Below are 21,631 nucleotides of genomic sequence, written 5' to 3'. Positions count from 1 at the left end.
TACTTGCATTGTTGTTATTATACTCTTAACATTCAAAGTTTTTTCTTATTATTTACTTTCAGATTGTATCAGTTGTCTAAAGCAGGCAAGCTCTGTGTGCCAGCCATGAATGTGAATGACTCTGTCACCAAACAAAAGTTTGATAATCTCTACTGCTGCAGGGAGTCCATCTTAGATGGGTAAGGATGCTGAGATTTTGTCTCATGATTCTGCATGACTTGGTTCTCTAATGATGTAAACCTAACTTAGCTGTTAGAAATTACAGTTGGAACCCATCCAGACACACTTTTGTGGCAACTGGTCCTATCATGACGTTTGAGAAGCATTTCGATAGGTACATGGATATGATAGGTTTAGAGGGATATGGGCCAAACGCATGCAGGTGGGACGAGTGTAGATGGGACATGTTCGTGGGCGTGGGCATGTTGAGCCCAAGGGCCTGTGGCTCAGTACTGCATGACTCCATGACTTGCTGTTAATTACATGACTCTACAAACATTTCAAACGCTAGCTGTTTTGGATTTTAACAGGTTTTGCAGTATTAGCCAATCCTTCTCAGGATAGCTACCATTTTCTGTTTCAGAGCGTAAGAATTAAACAGATTATTATTATTATTTCAGGGGTGTCAGGTGTTATGGGAAGGAGGCAGGAGAATGAGGTTAAGAGGGAAAGATAGATGAACCATGATTGAATGGCGGAGTAGACTTGATGGGCCGAATGGCCTAATTCTGCCCCTATCACTTATGAACTTATTTTGGTATCTTGCTCTTGTAAAACATGTAAGCAGTGAATCTTTATTCTGTTCTTTTCCTAGGTTAAAGAGAACAACGGACGTCATGTTTGGTGGGAAGCAGGTTGTAGTGTGTGGATACGGAGAGGTAATGTCCCGTCAACAATCCTCAAGTAGAACCATTTTCCCGATTCGTTTTTTGTCTTCCCTTTGAGTTTACAATACAATTTGGGACCTAAACTTTGAATATTGTCAGTCATCATTCACTCCACAAAGCAACAAAGCTTGAATTTCATGGAGAAAGCAGGAACTGCAGATGGTGGTTTAAAAAAAAAAGATAGGAGGTGCTGGAGTAACTCAGTGGGTCAGGCAGATTCTCTGGAGAACACCAACAGGTGACACTTTTGGTCGGGGCTCTGCTTTCAGCCTGATTGTTGAGGTGGGTGAAAGAAAGCTGGAAGAGAGGAGGGGCAGGATAATACTTGGTTGATGCAGGTGAGGTGTTTGTCATGTGGTTGGACAAAGGCCAGAGATGAAAAGACAGAATGTGTGAGTTAAAAGGATTGAAGAGTTGTGAATTGTGAAGCTAGAAAAAGACACAAAGTGCTGGAGTAACTCAGCGGGTCAGGCAGCCTCTCTGTGGAGAACATCGTTAGGTGATGTTTCAGACTGAAGATTGGTCCCAGAGTGAAACGTCACCTATCCATGGTCTCCAGAGATGGTGTTTGACCTGCTGAGTTACTCCAGCACCTTGGGTCTTTGTTTGAATTTCACAACTTGATGGCTCTTCCCCCACATCGGACGTCTGACTCACAGGCAGGGTTCTGAAAGCTCATTACTGTGTGAATGTTTGATGGAGGTTCTGTCTCTGCTGTGGTAAATGAAAAAGTGAAGTGGCTTCTCAACAATGTACTGTGAATCATTGCTCTTCTGGCAGTAAAAGTGAGCAGTTGTCATAGAGATGCTGCAAAATGAACTTGTGGTATTGTTTCTCTGTTTTTGCAGCATAATAATGAAATAATCTAATTAAGAGTTTTGCTGGAAAAGTGCTTGAAGGTTTTGATCTGCACTCCGCCAATCCCCCTCACCCTTTGACAACCTTACAGTTGAAGAGGCTTCAACAATGCCCGTAGGAGAGCCATTTACCACTTCAATGTGCCCTCATTTATCTGGAGAGTATTCCTCTAATGCCCGCTTATCTATTTTCCAGGTGGCTTACAGTGATTCACACGATAGTCCCAGTCGTTTGTCATTGTATGTGATTAACTGCTCAAGCCTCCAGGCATGAAAGACTGCTTACACAGAGAGCCTTGACAAAGTAGCAGGAATCTTGCTTAACTAGTTGTACATTTAGAAGAAGGTTCAATGGTTTCTTTATTATCCTGTGTACTAAGGTGCAGTGAAGTGTATCTTTATGCATACAGTTCAGCAAGACGATCAGCAGACCATCACAACCCCCCTAGTTAGGACAAAATGTACTGAATAGCCCACTCTGTCCATATGCAAGAGGTGTTATTTTACAGTCCCAGCTGCAGCTGGCCACAAAGGCATCCTTTCCGGATAGACCACTTGTAGTGAATCTCCTGTTTGTAAGTTCCTGCTGTAGTTTGGTCGGGTTGAGGATGACTTGGTTTGTGCCAGGCTTCTGAGGTGAATAGAAAGTCCTACTCAGGATCCACAGACTGTACGACAAGTGGAACTTAATGGGGTGGGTGAATCTGGAGTAGTTGGATCTGCATGTTTCTTGCAGGCTGAGGAGAATAGTTTGAGTTGACTGCAGACACTGTTCCTGTGCTATACTGTTCTATTGTCCCTCGTCCATGCTTACCAGTGTTTCTACTTGTGTCTCGATTGCTGGGTACTGGGGTTGACATGAGGCTATGTGAGATAGTCAATTATTAATGGGCCTTTTTCTTCTGAATGCATAGTGTAGGTTCCATCTTCCTTGTTTTTGTAAAGGCATCAATGGTTTCTCGGAGCTTATCTAAGAGTGTATACAAGCACAAGCAAAGTAGGCGTGAACCTGATTTTAGAGATAAGGTAGCAAATATTTTAATTGTTCAACCAGCTTAGTTTAGAGACACAGCGTGGAAACCAACCCTTCGGCCCACTGAGTTCGCACCAACCAGCAATCACTCGTACACTAGTTCTATCCTGCGCACTAGGAACAATTTACAGAAGCCAATTTAACCTAAAAACTTGCAGGTCTTTGGCATGTGGGAGGATTTTTTAGATTTAGAGATACAGCGCGGAAACAGGCCCTTCAGCCCACCGAGTCCACGCCGCCCAGCGATCCCCGCACATTAACACTATCCTACACACACTAGGGACAATTTTTACATTTACCCAGTCAATTAACCTACATACCTGTACGTCTTTGGAGTGTGGGAGGAAACCGAAGATCTCGGAGAAAACCCACGCAGGTCACGGGGAGAACGTACAAACTCCGTACAGACGGCGCCCGTAGTCAGGATCGAACCCGAGTCTCCGGCGCTGCATTCGCTGTAACGCAGCAGCTCTACCGCTGCACCACCGTACCGCTGCGCCACCGTGCCGAAACCGGAGCACCCGGAGAAAACCCACGTGATCACAGGGAGAACGTACAAACTCCATACAGACAGCACCCGTGGTCAGGATCGAACCCGGAACTCTAGTGCTGAAAGGCAGCAACTCTGCCGCTGCGCCACCATGATCTGCAGATCAATTTCAATCCAGCACGGAGCTTATTGAAGTTGAAGCTGATGTATTGCAGTGAGGAAGATGGCAAAAAGGGGTTGGTGTAATGACAAATCCTTCATTGACTGAGGCACATGGGGATTTATGTAGATGTGTGCTAGTCAATTGCATTATTCCAGCATTTTGTAGCTCGCTTCAAGCTCTTTATAATTTATATTCTCCTCAAAGGCGATAAATGATTTTTTGAACTCATTTGGTAGTAAATCACTCGTTTGAAAATTCATGCACCGTCGAAGTAAAAGACTGTAAATAGAGAAAGAAGATAATGTAAAGTTTTATGTGTGTTTGTAGGTGGGCAAAGGTTGCTGTGCTGCTTTGAAGGCTCTTGGTGCAGTTGTGTACGTGACAGAGATTGATCCAATTTGTGCTCTGCAGGCTTGGTAAGAGACCTTTTCATTTTAGTTGCATGGTCCCATGTCTCGTATCTTAGCTTGGGGAAGTGGAGAGATGAAGGGCTCGGTTTGTAGAGTCCTTAAGATAAAAAGTGATTTTTTTGTTATTTATCTGCGACTGCAATTGTTTCATCTTGTAAAATTCTGTCATTCTGGTTTTTAAGTTTATTTTCCCCTCGACATTTCATCGGCAAGTTGCAATTTTGTCAACAAAAGGACGCAATGTGTTAGTTTAGTTTTAGTTGAGTGATACAGTGTGGAAACAGGCCCTTCGCCTCACTGAGTCCGCACCAACCAGCGATCCCCGCACACTAACACTATTCTACACACACAAGGGACAATTTGCAATTTTACCGAAGCCAATAAATGTACAAACCTCTATATCTTTGGAGTTTGGGAGGAAACTGAAGCACCCAGAGAAAGCCTATGTAGATCATGGGGAGAACATACAAACTCCGTACAGACAGCACCCATGGTCTGGATCGAACCTGGGTCTCTGGCGCTGTAAGGCATCAACTCTACCGCTGCGCCACCATGCTTTGTTTGACAAAACAATTCAATGTGTGTAGTTACTATGCCCACGATTTACTATGGTTAAAAATTACACTGGCAATCTCTTGAATATATGTAAAGTTCAGTAGAATAATTGTAATCTCCTCAGCTCCCCCCAGATGCTACCTGTCACCCTACAAACATGGGGCTTTCTAATCTCCCAATCCACACATCTTTGGGATATGGGAGGAAAGGACATTCTTGCGATTAAGGGAGTGCAGCCTCGGTTCACGAGGTTAATTCCCGGGATGGTGGGACTGTCATATGATGAAAGAATGGAACGACTGGGCTTGTATTCACTGGAATTTAAAAGGATGAGAGGGGATGTTATAGAAACATATAAAATTATTAAGGGATTGAACAAGCTCGAGGCAGGAAACATGTTCCCGATATTGGGGGAGTCCAGAACCAGGGGCCACAGTTTAAGAATAAGGGGTAGGCCATTTAGAACTGAGATGGGGAAAAACTTTAATCCAGAGAGTTATGAATTTGTGGAATTCTCTGTCTCAGAAGGCAGTGGAGGCCGATTCACTGGATGCATTCAAAAGAGAGTTAGCTATAGCTCTTCGGGCTAGCGGAATCAAGGGACATGGGGAGAAGGCAGGAACGGGGTACTGATTGTGGATTATCAGCCATCATCACTTTGAATGGCGGTGCTGGCGTGAAAGGCCGAATGGCCTACTCCTGCACCTATTGTCTATGTTTCTATGAAAGGAGCACCCAGAACAAACCCAGGTGGTTACAGGGAGAACGTATAAACTCCACACAGACATCACCAAAGGTCGGGTTTAAACACAATCTCTGGCTCTGAGAGGCAGTGCCTCGTCTCACTGTGCCCTGTGGCGCATTTACTATGCAGAAGATCATAGGTTAACACTGGAAAGATTTAGAGTTTCTCACATTGCAAGTTAGTGTAATGAATGTCTTCAGCAAGATTTGTTGACTCGGTAGCTGATCCTCGCATGAAAGGCAAAGAACCAAGACATTCATCATAAAAAATCTGTTTTCTTGTTGTTTAGTATGGATGGATTTCGTGTGATGAAACTGAATGAAGTCATACGACAAGGAGATTTGATCGTTACCTGTACAGGTACTGGTGATATTCACGTGTAATTAACAGTCTAGTCTATCCATGCCAATATTGCATTCAGAATGAGTTATGGGTTGGGTAAGGCATGCTGAATAATTGAAAGATTGGAAGTAGTGGTCGGGTGTTTCAGATATTAGCTTTTGTTTTTAGTAAACACCATGTTGACAGGCGTTTATTTGATGGTTAAAATAAAATAGTTTGTTTTTGTGTCAGTCCATTGAAACATGTCTCTTCATCCACACGCGTAAAGGTCAAATGAGAATTTTAAAATTCACCGAATAATTATATTTGGATTTTTCCCATTATTATGAGGCGTTCTGTTGTGCTTCGAGAACTAAAACATTTAAATGCATTTACCATTCAGAAATGTCATAGTCATGCAGCATAGAAACTGACCCTTTGACCCAACTTATCTATGCTGGCCAAGATCCCATTTATGCTAGTCCTAATTGCCTGCATGAGACCCACATCCCTTTTAAATGTTGTTGTTGTGTCTGCCTCAGTCACTTCCTCAGGCAGCTTGTTCCATGTATGTACCACCATCTCTATGAAGAAGTTGCCCCTCAGGTGCCTCTTCCCCTCACCCTAAACCTATGCTCACCAATTTAATTGATTGAAAGGCACAGCATTGAAACAGGCCCCTCAGCCCACCTAAGGCCCCTAAGTCCTCGCCGACCATCGATCACCTGTTCACACTAGTTCTATATTAACTCAATTTCGCACCCACTCCCTACACACTAGGGACAATTTACAGAAGGCTATTAACCCGCGCACCCGCACGTCTTTGGGATGTGAGAGAAAACCGGAGCATCCGTAGGGAACCCAAGGGAAAACGTCCAAACTCCACACAGTGAGCAGCCGAGTTCAGGATCGAACCTGTGTCTCTGGCACAGTGAGGCAGCAGCTCTACCAGCTGTGCCACTGTGCCTCCCGTGAAGTTCTAGATTTCTCAATCCTGCGAAAAAGACTCTGTACATTCACCTGATTTATGATACGTAGTGACACGTAATCAAACTGACCTACCAATCACATTTGTATACAGGAGATTTACTACTATGATTTCCACCACAATCCTGTCAGTCACAAATTACTCCATAATTTAGAGTAATTTAGAGATAAAGTGTGGAAACAGGCCCTTCGGCCCACCGAGTCCTTGCCGACCTATAATCACCCAGTATATTAGTTTTTAGATTTTCTTTTAGATTTTTTTGTTAGATTTAGAGATACAGCACGGAAACAGGCCCTTCGGCCCACCGAGTCCACGCCGCCCAGCGATCCCCGCACATTAACACTATCCTACACACACACACGGGACAATTTTTACATTTACCCAGTCAATTAACCTACATACCTGTACGTCTTTGGAGTGTGGGAGGAAACCGAAGATCTCGGAGAAAACCCACGCAGGTCACGGGAAGAACGTACAAACTCCGTACAGATGGCGCCGGTAGTCGGGATCGAACCTGAGTCTCCGGCACTGCATTCGCTGTAAGGCAGCAACTCTATCGCTGCGCCACCGTGCCGCCCTATGTCATCCCAGTTTTACATCCTATACAATAGGAGTAATTTACAAAAGCCAATTAACCTATAAACCTGTACGTCTTTGGAGTGTGGAGGAAACTGGAGCATCCGGAGAAAACCCACGTGGTCACAGGGAGAATGTGCACACACTGCACAGACAGCACCTGAGGTCAGGTTCAAACTGGGTCTCCAGCGCTGTAAGGCAGCAACTCTACCGTTGTGCCGCCCTTGAAAGCTTGCACTTTGCACGGTGCAAAACTTTAACTGTTTGTATTGTGTGTAGCATTTTGTAAACATGATGCTGTTCTACATTTAGGTAACAAGAACGTTGTAACCAGAGAACAACTTGACCGAATGAAAAATGGGTGCATTATCTGCAATATGGGTCATTCCAACACAGAGATTGACGTGGTAAGAAAGTGTTTATTGCTGAAGTAAAAGGAGAAATAGAGTGTGTGGGGGGAAACAAATGTGTTTCTGAGAGAGTGCAGCAAACTGGGATTTAAGTAAAGGGCCTGTCCCACTTAGGCAATCTTTTTGGCGATTGCCGGCGACTGTCAAAGTCGTAGCAGATCGCCAAACTTTTCTTTTACCCGACGACAATGACCACGACAATGCCGAGTCAGGTCGAGATTACAGCGTCTTCTGAAACATCGCGAAAATTCCCACGCTGTCAATGGTTCGCCGGCGTCTTAATTTTCGCTGAAATCCCTGACAAGTCGGTAAGTACTTGACAGTTTTGAACTATAACACCTTGTATGGGTTACTTAAAAACCAAGCTTCAATGTAACAAGGAATAAACCGGATTTACTTCCAGTTTACTAATTGCTGTATTTTTTTTTTTTTAATTAAAAAGTGGTTCAGTGGATTTTTGTGAAAAGTGTGTGGGCATTCTTTGAAAATGTAAGGTAGATGCATACCTGGTTTCTGGGTTGAATATCTGGGTTTTGAGCCCACTTTAAATGTAATGGCTGAGGCCAAAAACACCGCGAACATTCCCACGCTTACCTGACCGTCAAACTGTCGCCTAGAATCTACCAGTCAAATGTCCTGACGGTAAATAAATTGGTTAAACACAAGCATTTTATGGTATTTTGAAATTACTTTACTTATTTTTATATTATGTGCTTCTAAATGTATCTTAAGAGAACCTATCAAACCTGGGGACAGCATGCGACAGCGACCGCAAATAAGCTACGATACCTGGCGACAAGCCAGCTGTCGCCGAGAGATTTCAAACCGTTTGATTTCTCAGCGACGCGCCGAGATCCACTACGATCTTTGGAAGACTCCTCACGATCATGCCCGCGACACCCCGGCGAACTGTCGGTGACAGCCTAGTCGCCGGCAGTCGCCTTAAAATCGCCTAAGTGGGACAGGCCCTTAAATAGTTCTTCAATAAGAGCTGGTCCTACACAATGCGAACGTGCAAACTGCACACGAAGAGAGTGCCCGAGGTTAGGACCGAACCTGGCTCTCTGGTGCTGCGAGGCAGCAGCACTACCAGCTGTGTCACTCCCTCCCCCCCCCCCCCAAATCAGTCTTGTGATTAGTCTTTGTGCACTATATTTTCAAATGTTTATAACTACTCCCTCACAGGCAAGCCTGCGTACTCCTGAACTAACCTGGGAACGCGTGAGGTCTCAAGTTGATCATGTGATCTGGCCGGACGGGAAGCGTGTCGTGCTTTTAGCTGAGGTTTGTAACTTTCACCCTGCCTGCATCGTAACGTCTCGGCTACGTTACTGAGGCCAAGACACTTCATAAAAGCACATCTGTGGAAGGAACAATGCGCTTATTTACCTTGTTCCTAAAGTAGGAATGAATCTCTGGTTGTAATGTTAATCTAATTTAAATTCGAACATAGAACAGTGCAGTACAGGAGCAGGCCCTTCGGCCCACAATGCCCATGCCGGTCATGATTCTTGATTAGTACAGATGTCAGAGGTTTTGGGGGAGTAGTTAGGAGAATGGGGTTCGGAGGGAGAGATAGATCAGCTATGATTGCATGGCGGAGTAGACTTGATGGGCCTATTCCTTACGACCTAATTCCAAGTTAAACTGATCTCGTCTGTCTGCACATGATCCACATCCTTCCATTGGTTGCACTCCAATGCTGAGAACTATATTCTGCACTCTATCTTTCCCTTCACCCTACCAAAATTGTACTTGAATATGGCTTGGTTTATTTATGTTTATTGTTATCTGAGTTGATTAGAATGCTTGCAAAACAAAGATTTCCGCTGTACTTTGGCACACAAGACAATAATAAACCTGAACCAGCATATCTATGTGCCTTTGTAAAATCCTCTTAAGCAGCATTATCGTATCTGCCTCCTCCTTAGCAGTGCGTTTCACGCACCCACCACCGTCTGGGTAAAAAAGAAACTTTGATTCACCAGTCTTCTTTTATTTTTGATGTATGATAATACCATACATAAATACAAGCTTTCTTTCAGCTCACTACTAAAATGAAAGGGAATAAGAAAGAAAATACTGCAGATATAAAACGGTGCCAGAGAATTCTGCAAACTCACTGTGGCCCCAGTTGGCCTATTGATTACCTCTGTAGAGTTCAACAAAACATTGCAGAGTGACCTTGAGAAAGATGTGTTTAGTTTGCTTGCCACAGGGTAAAAGGCCACGGATAGAATGGGAACACTGAAACCTGAAGAGACCAGTTTAGCTAGGTGGTTTATAATGACAGTTATAGATAGAATTGAGGCTGCGTTTACGTTCACAAATTACAGGAGTAGAATTAGGCCATTCGGCCCATCGACTCTGCCATTCAATCAAGGCTGATCTCTGCCTCCTAATCCTATTTCCCTGCCTTCTCCCCATGACTCTTGACATCCGTTCTAATCAAGAATGTGTCAATCTCTGCCTTAAAAATATCCACTGACTTGGCCTCCACAGCCCTCTGTGGCAATGAGTACTACAGATTAACTACCCTCGGACTAAATAAATTCCTCCTCACCACCTTTCTAAAAGAGCGCCCTTTAATTCTGAGGCTATGACCTCTGGTCCTAGCCTCTCCCACCAGTGAAAACATATTTTCCACATCCACTCTGTCTATGCCTTTCATTATTCTGTAAGTTTTGATGAAGTCCCACCTCAACCTTCTAAACTCCAGCGAGTAGAGGCCTCAAACGTTCATCGTATGCTAACCCACTCATTCCTGGAATCATTCTTGGTAAATCACTTCTGGTCCCTGTCCAGAGCCAGCACATCCTTCCTCAGATATGGGGCCCAAATTCTGATGCTGCAAGTGCAGTTATCACACGTGGATTGGTGTTTCACATGGCAGCCTCTTGGCATCAGACCGGCCTGGAAGAAAACTGACTCGACAGATAGCCTCTCCTACAACCTGTGTGGAGAAATAATGTGTTTGTGCAACAGAAGATATTCAGTTGGTGGAGTGGTGGGATTAGTTTTGGATTGCCCCAGCAATTCAGTGGTGACCCCTGATTCCAAGAGATTCGGAAGAGATTATTTATCATGTGCATCGGATATGCATTGATGTTTGGTTCATTGTCACGTGTACCGACCTGCAGTGAAAAGCTTTTTGGTTGCATACGATCCAGTCAGCGGAAGGGCTATGCACAGTTACGATCAAGCTGTCCACAGTGCGCAGATGCAGCATAAAGGGAATTACATTTACTGCAAGATAAAGTCCACTAAAGATAGACTGTGGGTCTCCAATGAGGCAGATGGGAGGTCAGGACTGCTCTAGTTGGTGATAGGATGGTTCAGTTGCCTGGTAACAGCTCAGAAGAAACTGTTTCTTAATCTGGAGGTGTGCGTTTTCACACTTGTGTACCTCTTGCCTGATGGGAGAGGGTAGGTGTGGGAGTGACCGGTGTGAGATTCATCCTTGATTATGCTGCTGGCCATACCGACACAGCGTGAGGTGTAGATGGAGTCAGTGGATGGGCTGCATCCACAATTCTCCGCAATTTCTTGCGTTCTTGGATGGAGATGCAGATTATTTCTGTAGTAGGTGAGAATTTCATTATTCCGTTTCGGTACACATGACAATAAAACACTTTTGTTTCGTGCACTGGCTGTGCATGGATGTGGATTTTTGTACTGGGGTTCTGTTTCACCATGTAAACACTGAAGAGCAATTGACTGGCGATGGTGAACAATTTAAAATGTCAGCTTAATAATTTTCCTTTTTGTTTGGTTCAGGGTCGTCTTCTTAACTTAAGCTGTTCAACTGTGCCTACCTTTGTGCTTTCAATCACAGCGACCACTCAGGTAGGTGAAATGTACAAAGCTGTACAAACCAAATAATACAAGCACTTGAGATGTTCTGGTCAGAGCCCACTGTAACAGCAAATCTGTCTGTCCCCTATAACCTTTGAACATAAAACAATACAGTACAGGATCCCGGCTTTTGACTCACAATGTCTGTGCCGACCATGATGCCAAGTGAAGCTAACCACATTGGTTTGCACCTGATCAATATCCCTCCATGTCTGTTCATGTGTGTGTCTAAATGCCTCTTAAACGTCACCATTGTATGTGTTTCCACCATCTCTTGCTGTGTGCTCCAGACTCCAGCCACTCTTTGTGTAGAGGAAAAACTAGCCTCGTACATCTCCTTTCTACTCACTTTAAACCCCCGCTCACCTTAAACCTATTCCCCCTTTGCAACATGTGAAAAGGACTTGATTGAATGATTGAAAGATACAACTTGGCAACAAGTCCTTCTGCTCCAACAAGTCCATGCCAATCGTCGATCATCCATTCACACTAGTTCTTTGTCATCCCACTTTCTCATCCACATCCGATACCCCAAGAGCAATTCACTGAGGCCGATTAACCTCCAAACCCGCACATCATAATTTCCAGGAGGAGAATTAGGCCATTCGGCCCATCAAATCTCCTCCTCTATTCAATCATGACTGATCTATCTTTCCCTGTCAACCCCATTCTCCTGCCTCCCGCCTGCAACCCCTAACACTTACTAATCAAGAATCTGTCAATCTCCACTTAAAAAATATCCATTGACTTGACCTCCACCGCCGTCTGTGGCAATCCTTACAGATAGCACCTGAGGTCAGGATCGAGACTGGGTCTCTGGCGCTGTGAGGAAGAGGCTGTACCAGCTGTACTACTTAACCTTGACCAACCTTGATTTTGTATGTTTTGATTCTTATGTTGTTGTCGTGTGCTTTAAGACCAGCCAGTTTCAGTCATCTCACGGACTGCATCTGGTTAGCAACGAATATAAACGTCCCCTAAGCATTAAGTGTGGAAACAGACGCACACAGAAACCCATTAATCAACTCCAAGATGGGGCCAAATCTGCCTGAAGGAAGTGTTGGTTAAAACAGGCAGGTCTCTGTTTCCTTGTCACAAGTCCCAGTGCCCCACTGTGGCAGCTGCCAAGCCAGTAAACGTCTTCAAAGGATAATGCTGAAATATGAACAACAACATTTAAGCCCTACTTAATAAAAGGTCAAATTCCCAGGGAAGTAAATTGCTTTATGTCAGTCCGGCTTATTGCATACGTTAGTGAATTGAACTGATCTCTGTGCAGGCACTGGCTCTAATCGAGCTCTATAATGCACCCGAGGGCCGCTACAAACAAGATGTGTACCTTCTCCCCAAGAAAATGGGTAAGTGGTCATGTCCTTGTCATTGAATAAGGAGAAATGGGAAGTGTGGCATGGTGTGGAGCGGTGGTGGGACATGAAATTCTGAAGTTTCAAAGGATGTTTAGTTTAGAGATACAGCGCGGAAACGGGGCCGTGCAGCCCACCGAGCCATCGCCTGCCAGCGATCGCCCGTACCCTAGCTTAGTTTAGTTTAGAGATACAGCGCGGAAACACGCCCTTCAGCCCATTGAGTCTGCATCGACCAGCAATCCCTGTACACTAACACTATCCGACAAACACCAGGCACAATTTACAATTATACCAAACCAATTAACCTACAAACCTGTACGTCTTTGGAGTGTGGGGGAAACCGGAGAAAACACACGCAGGTCACAGGGAGAACGTACCCATAGTCAGGATCCAACCTGGATCTCTTGGCGCTGTAAGTTTTGGTTTGTAAGTCTGGCATTGGTTTTCCGCTTGGTAAATAATTCAGTTGATGGCCAGGAAACTTGCAGTGAGTGTTGAAAATTCAGATGTCTTGTACTTCTCTCCAGCACTTACGTATAAATCTTGTATCTGTACAGATGAGTATGTGGCCAGTTTGCATTTGCCCACTTTTGATGCTCACTTGACAGAATTATCTGATGATCAGGCAAAATATCTTGGCCTGAACAAAAATGGACCTTTCAAACCGAATTACTACAGGTACAGCTAAATATCATGGACCTTACAGTTGATGTATGCATTTAACAGCCTTGTTTAATGTTTCCGAAGTGGCATTGTCGTAAGTTGATGGAGCAAGGATCCATTGAATATTCTTGAGAGCATTAGTCTTTAATTATGGTCGTTATAGTTATAAAAACAATATAATTAAAATGTACGCCAAGTGCTGGTGCAACTCAACGGGTCAGGCAGCATCTCTGAAGATAGGTGACATTTCATGTCAGGACCCTTGTTAAGACACAAAACCTCATCTACCCATGCTCTCCAGAGATGCTACCTGACTGGCTGAGTTACTCTAGCACTTTGTGTCTTTTATTGTAAACCAACATCTGCAGTTCTTCTTTTCTTCATTAAAATATATCAATTTTATGCTTTTTAGTCATGACAGTTTAATCACTGCATTCTGGCGAAAATTATACAGTTCTCTAAGAATTCGCATTGTCTATGGGGGAAGGTTTCTATTCCTGTAAGTCGACCAGTAACGAGTTAGAACATCTCACGGATATTTGTTCTGAAGATTGAGCTGGATTATTAGCAGCCCCAGCTAGCCTATCATTGTGTGTGTCTCCTGCCCCTCCCGAATCAGAGTTTGCACACTCTTACATAGTTGTGGTCCAATCTCCCCTGCTGGTTGATTGGAATCGGGTCATTTGTATGTTTCACAAATTGCTATTTAGCGTTTAGAGAGATACAGCACGGGAATTGGCCCTCAGAGTCTGCACCGACCAGCGATCCCCGCAAATAACACTATCCTACACACACTAGGAACAATTTACAATTTTACCGAAGCCAATTAACCTACAAACCTGTACGTCTTTGGAGTGTGGGAGGAAACCGGAGCACCGGAGAAAACTCACATAGGTTATGGGGAGAACATACAAACTCCGTACATACGGCACCCATGGTCAGGATTGAATCTGGGTCTCTGGAGCTGTCAGGCAGCAACTCTACCGCTGCGCCACTGTGCGTCATCCATCTAGGCTAATATGTGCTATAGTTCCTGCCTCATCCCACACTGGAAAGGAATTCTACAACATAGACAACTTTGTTCCAGATTATTATGGATCGCAAAGGTTTAGGGGTATATGGACCAAACATGGGCAGATGGGACTAGTGTAGGTAAGGCATCTTGGCTGGCATGGGCCAGTTGGGCTGAAGGGCCTGTTTCTGTGTTGTATGACTCAATGTTCACACTGACTGTATGTTCATGATTCTGGTCACACACTTACCTTTGCACCAGTGTCCCCTTGTTCAACCTCTGGAAGAATCTTGCTTTTATCCACAATTTCTGGGGGGTTTTAAATTACAACATAGGTGGGTCCTTAGCCCTGATCTAACGTCATTGTTCCAGCCCTCATCACACCAAATGGCTGATATTGCAGAATCTCGTGACATCTATTTGACCTTTAGTTCAGATATTATCATCACAGCTGCTATTCTGCATGAAATAAATTCAATGCGGAACAGGGCAGGAAATGAATCTGATTCTTGTGGTTAAGATGCACTCTGTCATTGCTGCCTCAGTCATCAGGGGGAGCTGTTTGCACATATTTAACATGCTCCACCTTTCGTCTGCTTGCAATGCACAATTTGTAGCTTCCCACTTCACCATGTGTAGCTGATATAATAATCCTGAAATCCCTGTAGGAAAGAATTTTAATGACTTAATCCAGTAAGTTGCAGCGCTATGAGAGTGACAAGTTCCTTGGGTTCTCATCAAAGTTTTATCATCTGACATTAATTCTGTCATGGAGACGGTCATTAAATGCATTCCTTTTGTAAACCACCATCTGCAGGTCCTTGTGTCCCTATTCATTAAATCAGACCAGGAAAGCTTCAAGGTGTTGACAATGAACATTCAAAATAAGATCATTATTTATCCTACATCCTGCCTTTACTTGCATTGCATGGGACAAATCCGCTAATAGTCTGCTGTTTAATGTTTCCTTGTGGTACAGAGGTGTACAGCACGGAAACAGGCCCTTCAGCCCAACTCGTACATGCCGATCACGATGCCCCATCTAAACCAACCCCATCTGCCCGTGTGCCTCTTATTATACCTATTTGGCATAATAAGTGTAGAAACAAGGAACTGCAGATGCTGGTTAATACACAAAAAGGCACACAGTGCTGGATTAACTCAGCGGGTCAGGCAGCATCTGTGAAGAACGTAGATGGGTGACGTTTCGAGTTGAGACCCTTCAGGCTGATTTTAGATGGGTGGGGGGAGAGAAAAAAGCTGAACGAGGGTTTGAAGAGACTGGTTTAGTTTATGGTCACGTGTACCGAGGTACAGTGAAAAGCTGCTTTTGCTGTGTGTTATCCAGTCAGCGACGAGATAACATGATTAAAATCAAACCGTCCACAGTGTACAGATACAGGATAAAGGGAATAACGTTTAGTGCAAGATAAAATCCAAATAAAGATAGTCCGATGATCTCCAATGAGGTAGATGATTGGTCAGGACTGCTCGCTAGTTTTGGTGATAGGACGGTTCAGTTACCTCATAACAGCTGGGAAGAAACTGTCCCTGAATCTGGAGGTCGACATTTTCAAACTTCTGTACCTCTTGCCTGATGGGAGAGGGGAGAAAAGGAGTGACCGTGGTGAGACTGGTCCTTGATTCTGCTGCTGGCCTTGCCGAGGCACCGTGAAGGATGGGGTAGTGTATAATTGTCTTAGCTTGAAACAGCAAATCATTCGAGCACAAGAGAACCCTCATTAATCCAAAACAATTTGTTTCTCTCTTTCCAGGTATTAGCGGGACCAGAATCCAAATGGTTGAAACCAGGACCAAGTTGTCCAAAGCCTCAGTAGAAGAATGTATAGTAGGAGCCAGCCTAGCTGTTTAAATGCTCGCTAAATGTAATTGAAGAGCATTTCTGCACAGCTAGGCACCTTATTTCTTTAACAGCCTGTCTTTTGCTTGTATTTTCTTTTCTATTCTAATTACAAGTGAGTGTTTTGATTTATAATTTACTGCCGAGAGATATAACTGTCTCACTGCGTTGTGACAGTGCTGTCTTTGTGAAATCACTTGAACCTGTATGATATGATTGTACTGTAATTTAAAATAATTATCTTTGTTTGCTTTGTTTTTCCTGTTAGTTTTAGTCCGCAACCTGAGCTTAAGGCTCAGTTCGGCCTCAATTCCAAAAGATGCTCTTGATTTTAACCATGTTTTTAAAAGAAAAAAGCCTGTACCTGGTGGTCATTGGATCCTATTTGGCGATTGCCACTTTTGTGGTCTGATACGCCTGTCTTTCCCTGAACCAGCGATAACCGTATTAAATGACGAGTATCAAGTTTAAAACTAAGCAATCAGTACAAAAGCAGCTGTAAATATCACTGTTACCAAAAACAAGATGTGAAATGGTTTTGTTTGAGAATCTCAGTTTTGCATTCCCCTCTCCCTGTAGTGCTATCCCTGTGCGCCTTAATATATCGACACCATAAAATACTACATTTCAGATCGTGAATCGTTATCAATCAGGCAAAGAAAAGTAAAGCTTGCATCTGTTGATTCGATGGGGAAAAATAATTCTGAAAGGTCAGTCTTTTAAGTCTGGTTTTGTCAAAATCAAACTGGAACAAGATTGTGCCATATTGAGTCTGTGGTCTCTGAATCCTCATGGCTTCTTATTCCACAGACACTTGTTGCATACAACACGCACACAAAACATTTCCGAGATTATGTACCATTTGCGATGGAGCTTTTAAAAAAAAAAAAACACAAACAAAATCTTGGTGCATTTTCAGAACCTTATCCAGCTGGGCACTAGATTCTGCAGGTGACCTCTTAATTCTGTGCGGTTTATGTCTTTGAGGTTGTATACCCAATCGTGGGACCAGAAAGTACTTTCACTCCAGTTACATGAAAATATATATTTTAAAAAAATAATAAAGAATTTTAAAATCATTATATAAACACAAATTGTTTTTACTCAAAAATGCCTCTGCTGTTTTATGTGACCTGACAGAGATGAAATAAACTATGTAGAAAAACAAGGAACTGCAAGGTGCTGGTTTACCAAAAAGGACGCAAAGTGCTGGAGTAACTCAGTGGGTTCATGTAAGGTCTGTGGATAACTTGGATAGGGGCACAGGGGAGGGGGATGTGGGGGAGAAAGGGGAAGGGGAAGTATGGGGTGTTAGATGTTATGTAAAATTGGAGAATTCAATGTTCATACCATTGGGTTGGAAGCTACCCATTCAGAATATGATCTCTATTGCAGCTGGAAATTACTTTCAAGAGTGCATCATTTGAATTGTTAGTGCTTTAAATTTTTTCCTTTTTTTAATAATTCACTATTATAAAACTATTATCACCATATGTAACCATTCTTCCTCCATATGTCACCCATTCCTTCTCTCCAGAGATGCTGCCTGTCTCGCTGAGTTACTTCAGCATCTTGTGTCTATCTTCGATTTAAACCAGCATCTGCAGTTCTTTCCGACACACTTCCTCAATCCTATCCCTTTATCATTCACGCTCTTTGTATAACTTCAGCCTATTGTTCCCTGCTTCCTAGTTACAGTATTGGAGGGCCATCAAGAAGCTTGGTGACTAAACTTGCCTGTTGTTTTGATTACCTCTATAAAATGTTTCATATTACTGCTGAGTATAAAAACTGATACGACAAGTGATGGAAACAAATGTTAAATGGGAGTGTAGATAGATGCAAAAAGCCAAAGCAACTCAGCGGGTTAGGCGACATCTCTGGAGAAAAGGAATAGGTGACGTTTTGGGTCGAGACCCTTCTTCAGACTGAGAGTCTGGGAGGGAGAAATGAGAGATATGAAAAGGTACTTAGAACAAATGTATGAAATGAAATAAAGACAAATCAAAGACAGCTATGATGATCAAGGAAACTTGGAGCCCATAATGATCCATTGTTGGCTGTGGAGAAGGTGATACAGTGAAGCTAGGCAGGATGACAGTGAAACTAGTATGACGACTAGGGTGGGCGGAGAGGGGGGTGCAAGGGTTTACTTGAAGTTAGAGAAATCAATATTCATACCGCTGGGTTGTAAGCTGCCTAAGCGATAGATGAGGTGGTGTTCCTCTAATTTGTGTGTGGCCTCACCTTGACAGTGGAGGAGGCTCAGGTCAGAATGGGAAGGCTAGTTAAAGTGTTTAGAAACCGGGAGCTCACATTGTGTGTCGTTGTACATCGTGTGGTTTGCTGCAGCCACAGTCCTTCAACCAGTAACTTCCTTTATGTTGTAGATCAGACCACATGCAAAACCAGTATCAACATAACTGAGCTAAGCACTGGTTTTAAATCTTTTTATTAAATTTTAAAAAAAATGATAAGCATAACAGTGATATTGATACATAGGGATCAGGATTACAGTAACAACAAATGTAGCCTTAATATAAATCCAGTTTCAAAATACACATAGGGTATAGACCTCCCAGTCTCTATGTAATTATAGATAAAAAGTTAAAAGAGAACTTATATATATATTTAAACTGAACTGTGGGGAAGATGCTATGAGGTTGCAGGGTGACTTGGACAGGTTGTGTGAGTGGGCTTGTATACACCGAAATTTAGAAGGATGAGAGGAGATCTTATCGAAACGTATAAGATTATAAAGGGGTTGGACATGTTAGAGGCAGGAAACATGTTCCCAATGTTGGGGGAGTCCAGAGCAAGGGGCCACAGTTTAAGAATAAGGGGTAGGCCATTTAGAACTGAGATGAGGAAAAACTTTTTCAGTCAGAGAGTTGTGATTCTGTGGAATTCTCTGCCTCAGAAGGCAGTGGAGGCCAATTCTCTGAATGCATTCAAGAGAGAGCTGGATAGAGATCTTAAGGATAGCGGAGTCAGGGGGTATGGGGGGAAGGCAGGAACGGGGTACTGATTGAGAATGATCAGCCATGATCACATTGAATGGTGGTGCTGGCTCGAAGGGCCGAATGGCCTCCTCCTGCACCTATTGTCTATTAAAAAAAAAGATAAAAAGAAAAGAAAAAAAAAAAATTACCCCCTAAACTAAAATAAGCAAACAGACAACAACAAAAAAAAAACAGAATCTGGGCTGCAAAAAAAATTTTTAAAATTAAAATTTCAACAGTTTAGACAGCAAAACCAGTATCAATATAACTGAGCTAAGCACTGGTTTTAACGGGAATTTAATGAAGATCATGTTTTCTTAACCACCACAGCAGTTATATTTGAGGGCTGCTTTGTTGTGACGCGCTGTATCTCTGAACTAACCTAAACTAAACAAAGCTCCAAGGTCTTGATACAGGCGGGCATGGCCAAGGAAGCCTGGCCTGGCAGTGAAGTTCGGTAGGTCTCTCCGTTATAATCGAAGTGCGATATAAAGACAGGGGATCTGATAAAAATATATAAATTTCTTAAGGGATTGGACAGGCTAGATGCAGGAAAAATGTTTCCCTATGTTGGGGGCGTCCAGAACCAGGGGTCACAGTTTAAGAATAAGAGGTAGGCCATTTAGGACTGAGATGAGGAAAGACTTTTTCACCCAGAGAGTTGTGAATCTGGAATTCTCTGCCACAGAAGGCAGTGGAGGCCAATTCACTGGATAGATTCAAGAGAGTTAGATGTAGCTCTTAGGGCTACCGGAATCAAGGGATATGGGCAGAAAGCAGGAATGGGAACTGATGCTGGATGATCGGCCATGAATGGTGGTGCTGACTCGAAGGGCCGAATGGCCTACTCCACCTACTTTCAATGTTTCTATGTTTTTATAAAGAGGTCTGTAAAATTGAGGTGTTTACTGTAATTGTATCTGACTCCACCACTCATTTATCATTCAAGTCAGGATGTGCATGACTTGATGGGGAACTTGGTGACCAAATTCAAAACCAAATGACACGTCAATTTTTTTAAATATTCATAAGGTCGTGAGTGATAGGAGTAGAATTAGGCCTTTCGGCCTATCAAGTCTACTCCGCCATTCAATCGTGGCTGATCTATCTCTCCTTCCTAACCCCATTCTCCTGCCTTCTCTCCATGGCCTCTGACACCTGTACCTATTCTGCAGAATCTGAGTGAACAGTAACAGCAGAAGAGCAGAGAACTCAGATAGTTAATTGGAAATGATGGATGAAAAGAGGGTGTGTAGGAAAATAACTGCAGATGCTGGTACAAATCAAAGGTATCACAAAATGCTGGAGTAACTTAGCAGGTCAGGCAGCATCTAGGAGAGAAGGAATGGGTGAAGTTTCAGGTTGAGACCCTTCTCCAGTCCTTGTCGCTTGTGTGGTCCTGACATCCTGAGGGCGATGCCGTCTGGAGCTACGCTCCTGGTAATGTCACCCGTGGCGGTAAGGTCGAGGGGGAGGTCCCTGACAAAGAGCAATCCAACCAAGACCTCAACGATGGAACAGGCGGAGGATGATGGCTGACTTTAGTGGAGCATCACAACAGCTGGAAAGGCGGTCCCCGGTCGTCTTGGACTCCATGCCACTGGATCCTGACCCAGATCTGTCAAGGACCGTGTGGTGGCTGTCTGTGCACCAGTCTCCCCACGTCAAACAAAGTCACGCACAGGCGTCCTCTATGGAGAGGACAGTCATACTCGCTTCCAGTGACCGCCGATGATGAATTACAACCTTTTCCTCTCCTTGTATTGCAGAGAACACTTTGATCCTTGTGGAAACCTGTCTTGTTTAGTCATGTAATTGTACTTTGATTTGTTCCTACTGCTCCTGATATTATATTATGGTGTCAGAGTTGAACTTCCACGTGATGAATAGGAATGACCAAGAGAGTGCTTGGCTACCATTCTTACATGAGAGTAAAATTGAGGAAGGATTATTTTTAAGCCTTTCTTTTTTTCCTTCGTCATTTTCCCCTCAAGTAGTTCTCGGAGCAGAATTAGACCATTCGGCCCATCAAGTCCACCCCGCCATTCAATCAACCGGGTCCGGTCCTCCTGACCGTGGGCACTGAACGGAGTTTGCATGTTCTGCCCATGTCACACACAGCAGTCGTCATTATTTTCTTTGCATCTTTTCTCCTGCATTTTGGAGCAACGAGTTATATCGCCATATATGTAATATATAAAAAAAGTGCTCTCTGTTTCCCAAAAATATGTTTCCTCTTGTTTTCCAAAAATATGCCTGAGATTTAAATCAGAAAGTCAGTTATCCGTGAGGCAATTAATTTTTCATGATTTTGTTACGTTGCACTGTGGTTTTCATGTGGTTTTTTTCTCTCCAGGTGCTCCGGTTTCCTCCCACACTCCAAAGACGTGCGGGTTTGGCTTCTGTAAAAATTGTCCCGAGTGTGTAGCATAGAAC

The 21,631-nt window shown here is 43.5% G+C and overlaps 1 protein-coding gene across 1 annotated transcript in view; it reads left to right on the top strand.

Moving 5' to 3' along the window:
* Positions 1–17,277, top strand: part of LOC144605582 (S-adenosylhomocysteine hydrolase-like protein 1) — a 63,288-nt gene extending 46,011 nt beyond the window's left edge. The window contains exons 8-17 of the mRNA XM_078421013.1: positions 63–179; positions 815–878; positions 3,758–3,846; positions 5,430–5,500; positions 7,338–7,432; positions 8,621–8,719; positions 11,213–11,281; positions 12,570–12,648; positions 13,215–13,335; positions 16,108–17,277. Coding sequence (XP_078277139.1) covers positions 63–179; positions 815–878; positions 3,758–3,846; positions 5,430–5,500; positions 7,338–7,432; positions 8,621–8,719; positions 11,213–11,281; positions 12,570–12,648; positions 13,215–13,335; positions 16,108–16,114 — 811 coding nt within the window. The 3' untranslated portion in view covers positions 16,115–17,277. The remainder of the gene's footprint in view (positions 1–62; positions 180–814; positions 879–3,757; positions 3,847–5,429; positions 5,501–7,337; positions 7,433–8,620; positions 8,720–11,212; positions 11,282–12,569; positions 12,649–13,214; positions 13,336–16,107) is intronic.
* Positions 17,278–21,631: the final 4,354 nt, after the last annotated feature.

This window comes from Rhinoraja longicauda, chromosome 24 (genome assembly GCF_053455715.1).
Source record: "Rhinoraja longicauda isolate Sanriku21f chromosome 24, sRhiLon1.1, whole genome shotgun sequence".
In the NCBI taxonomy this organism is placed as follows: Eukaryota; Metazoa; Chordata; class Chondrichthyes; order Rajiformes; family Arhynchobatidae; genus Rhinoraja; species Rhinoraja longicauda.
This window is presented reverse-complemented; position numbering and strand designations above follow the sequence as displayed.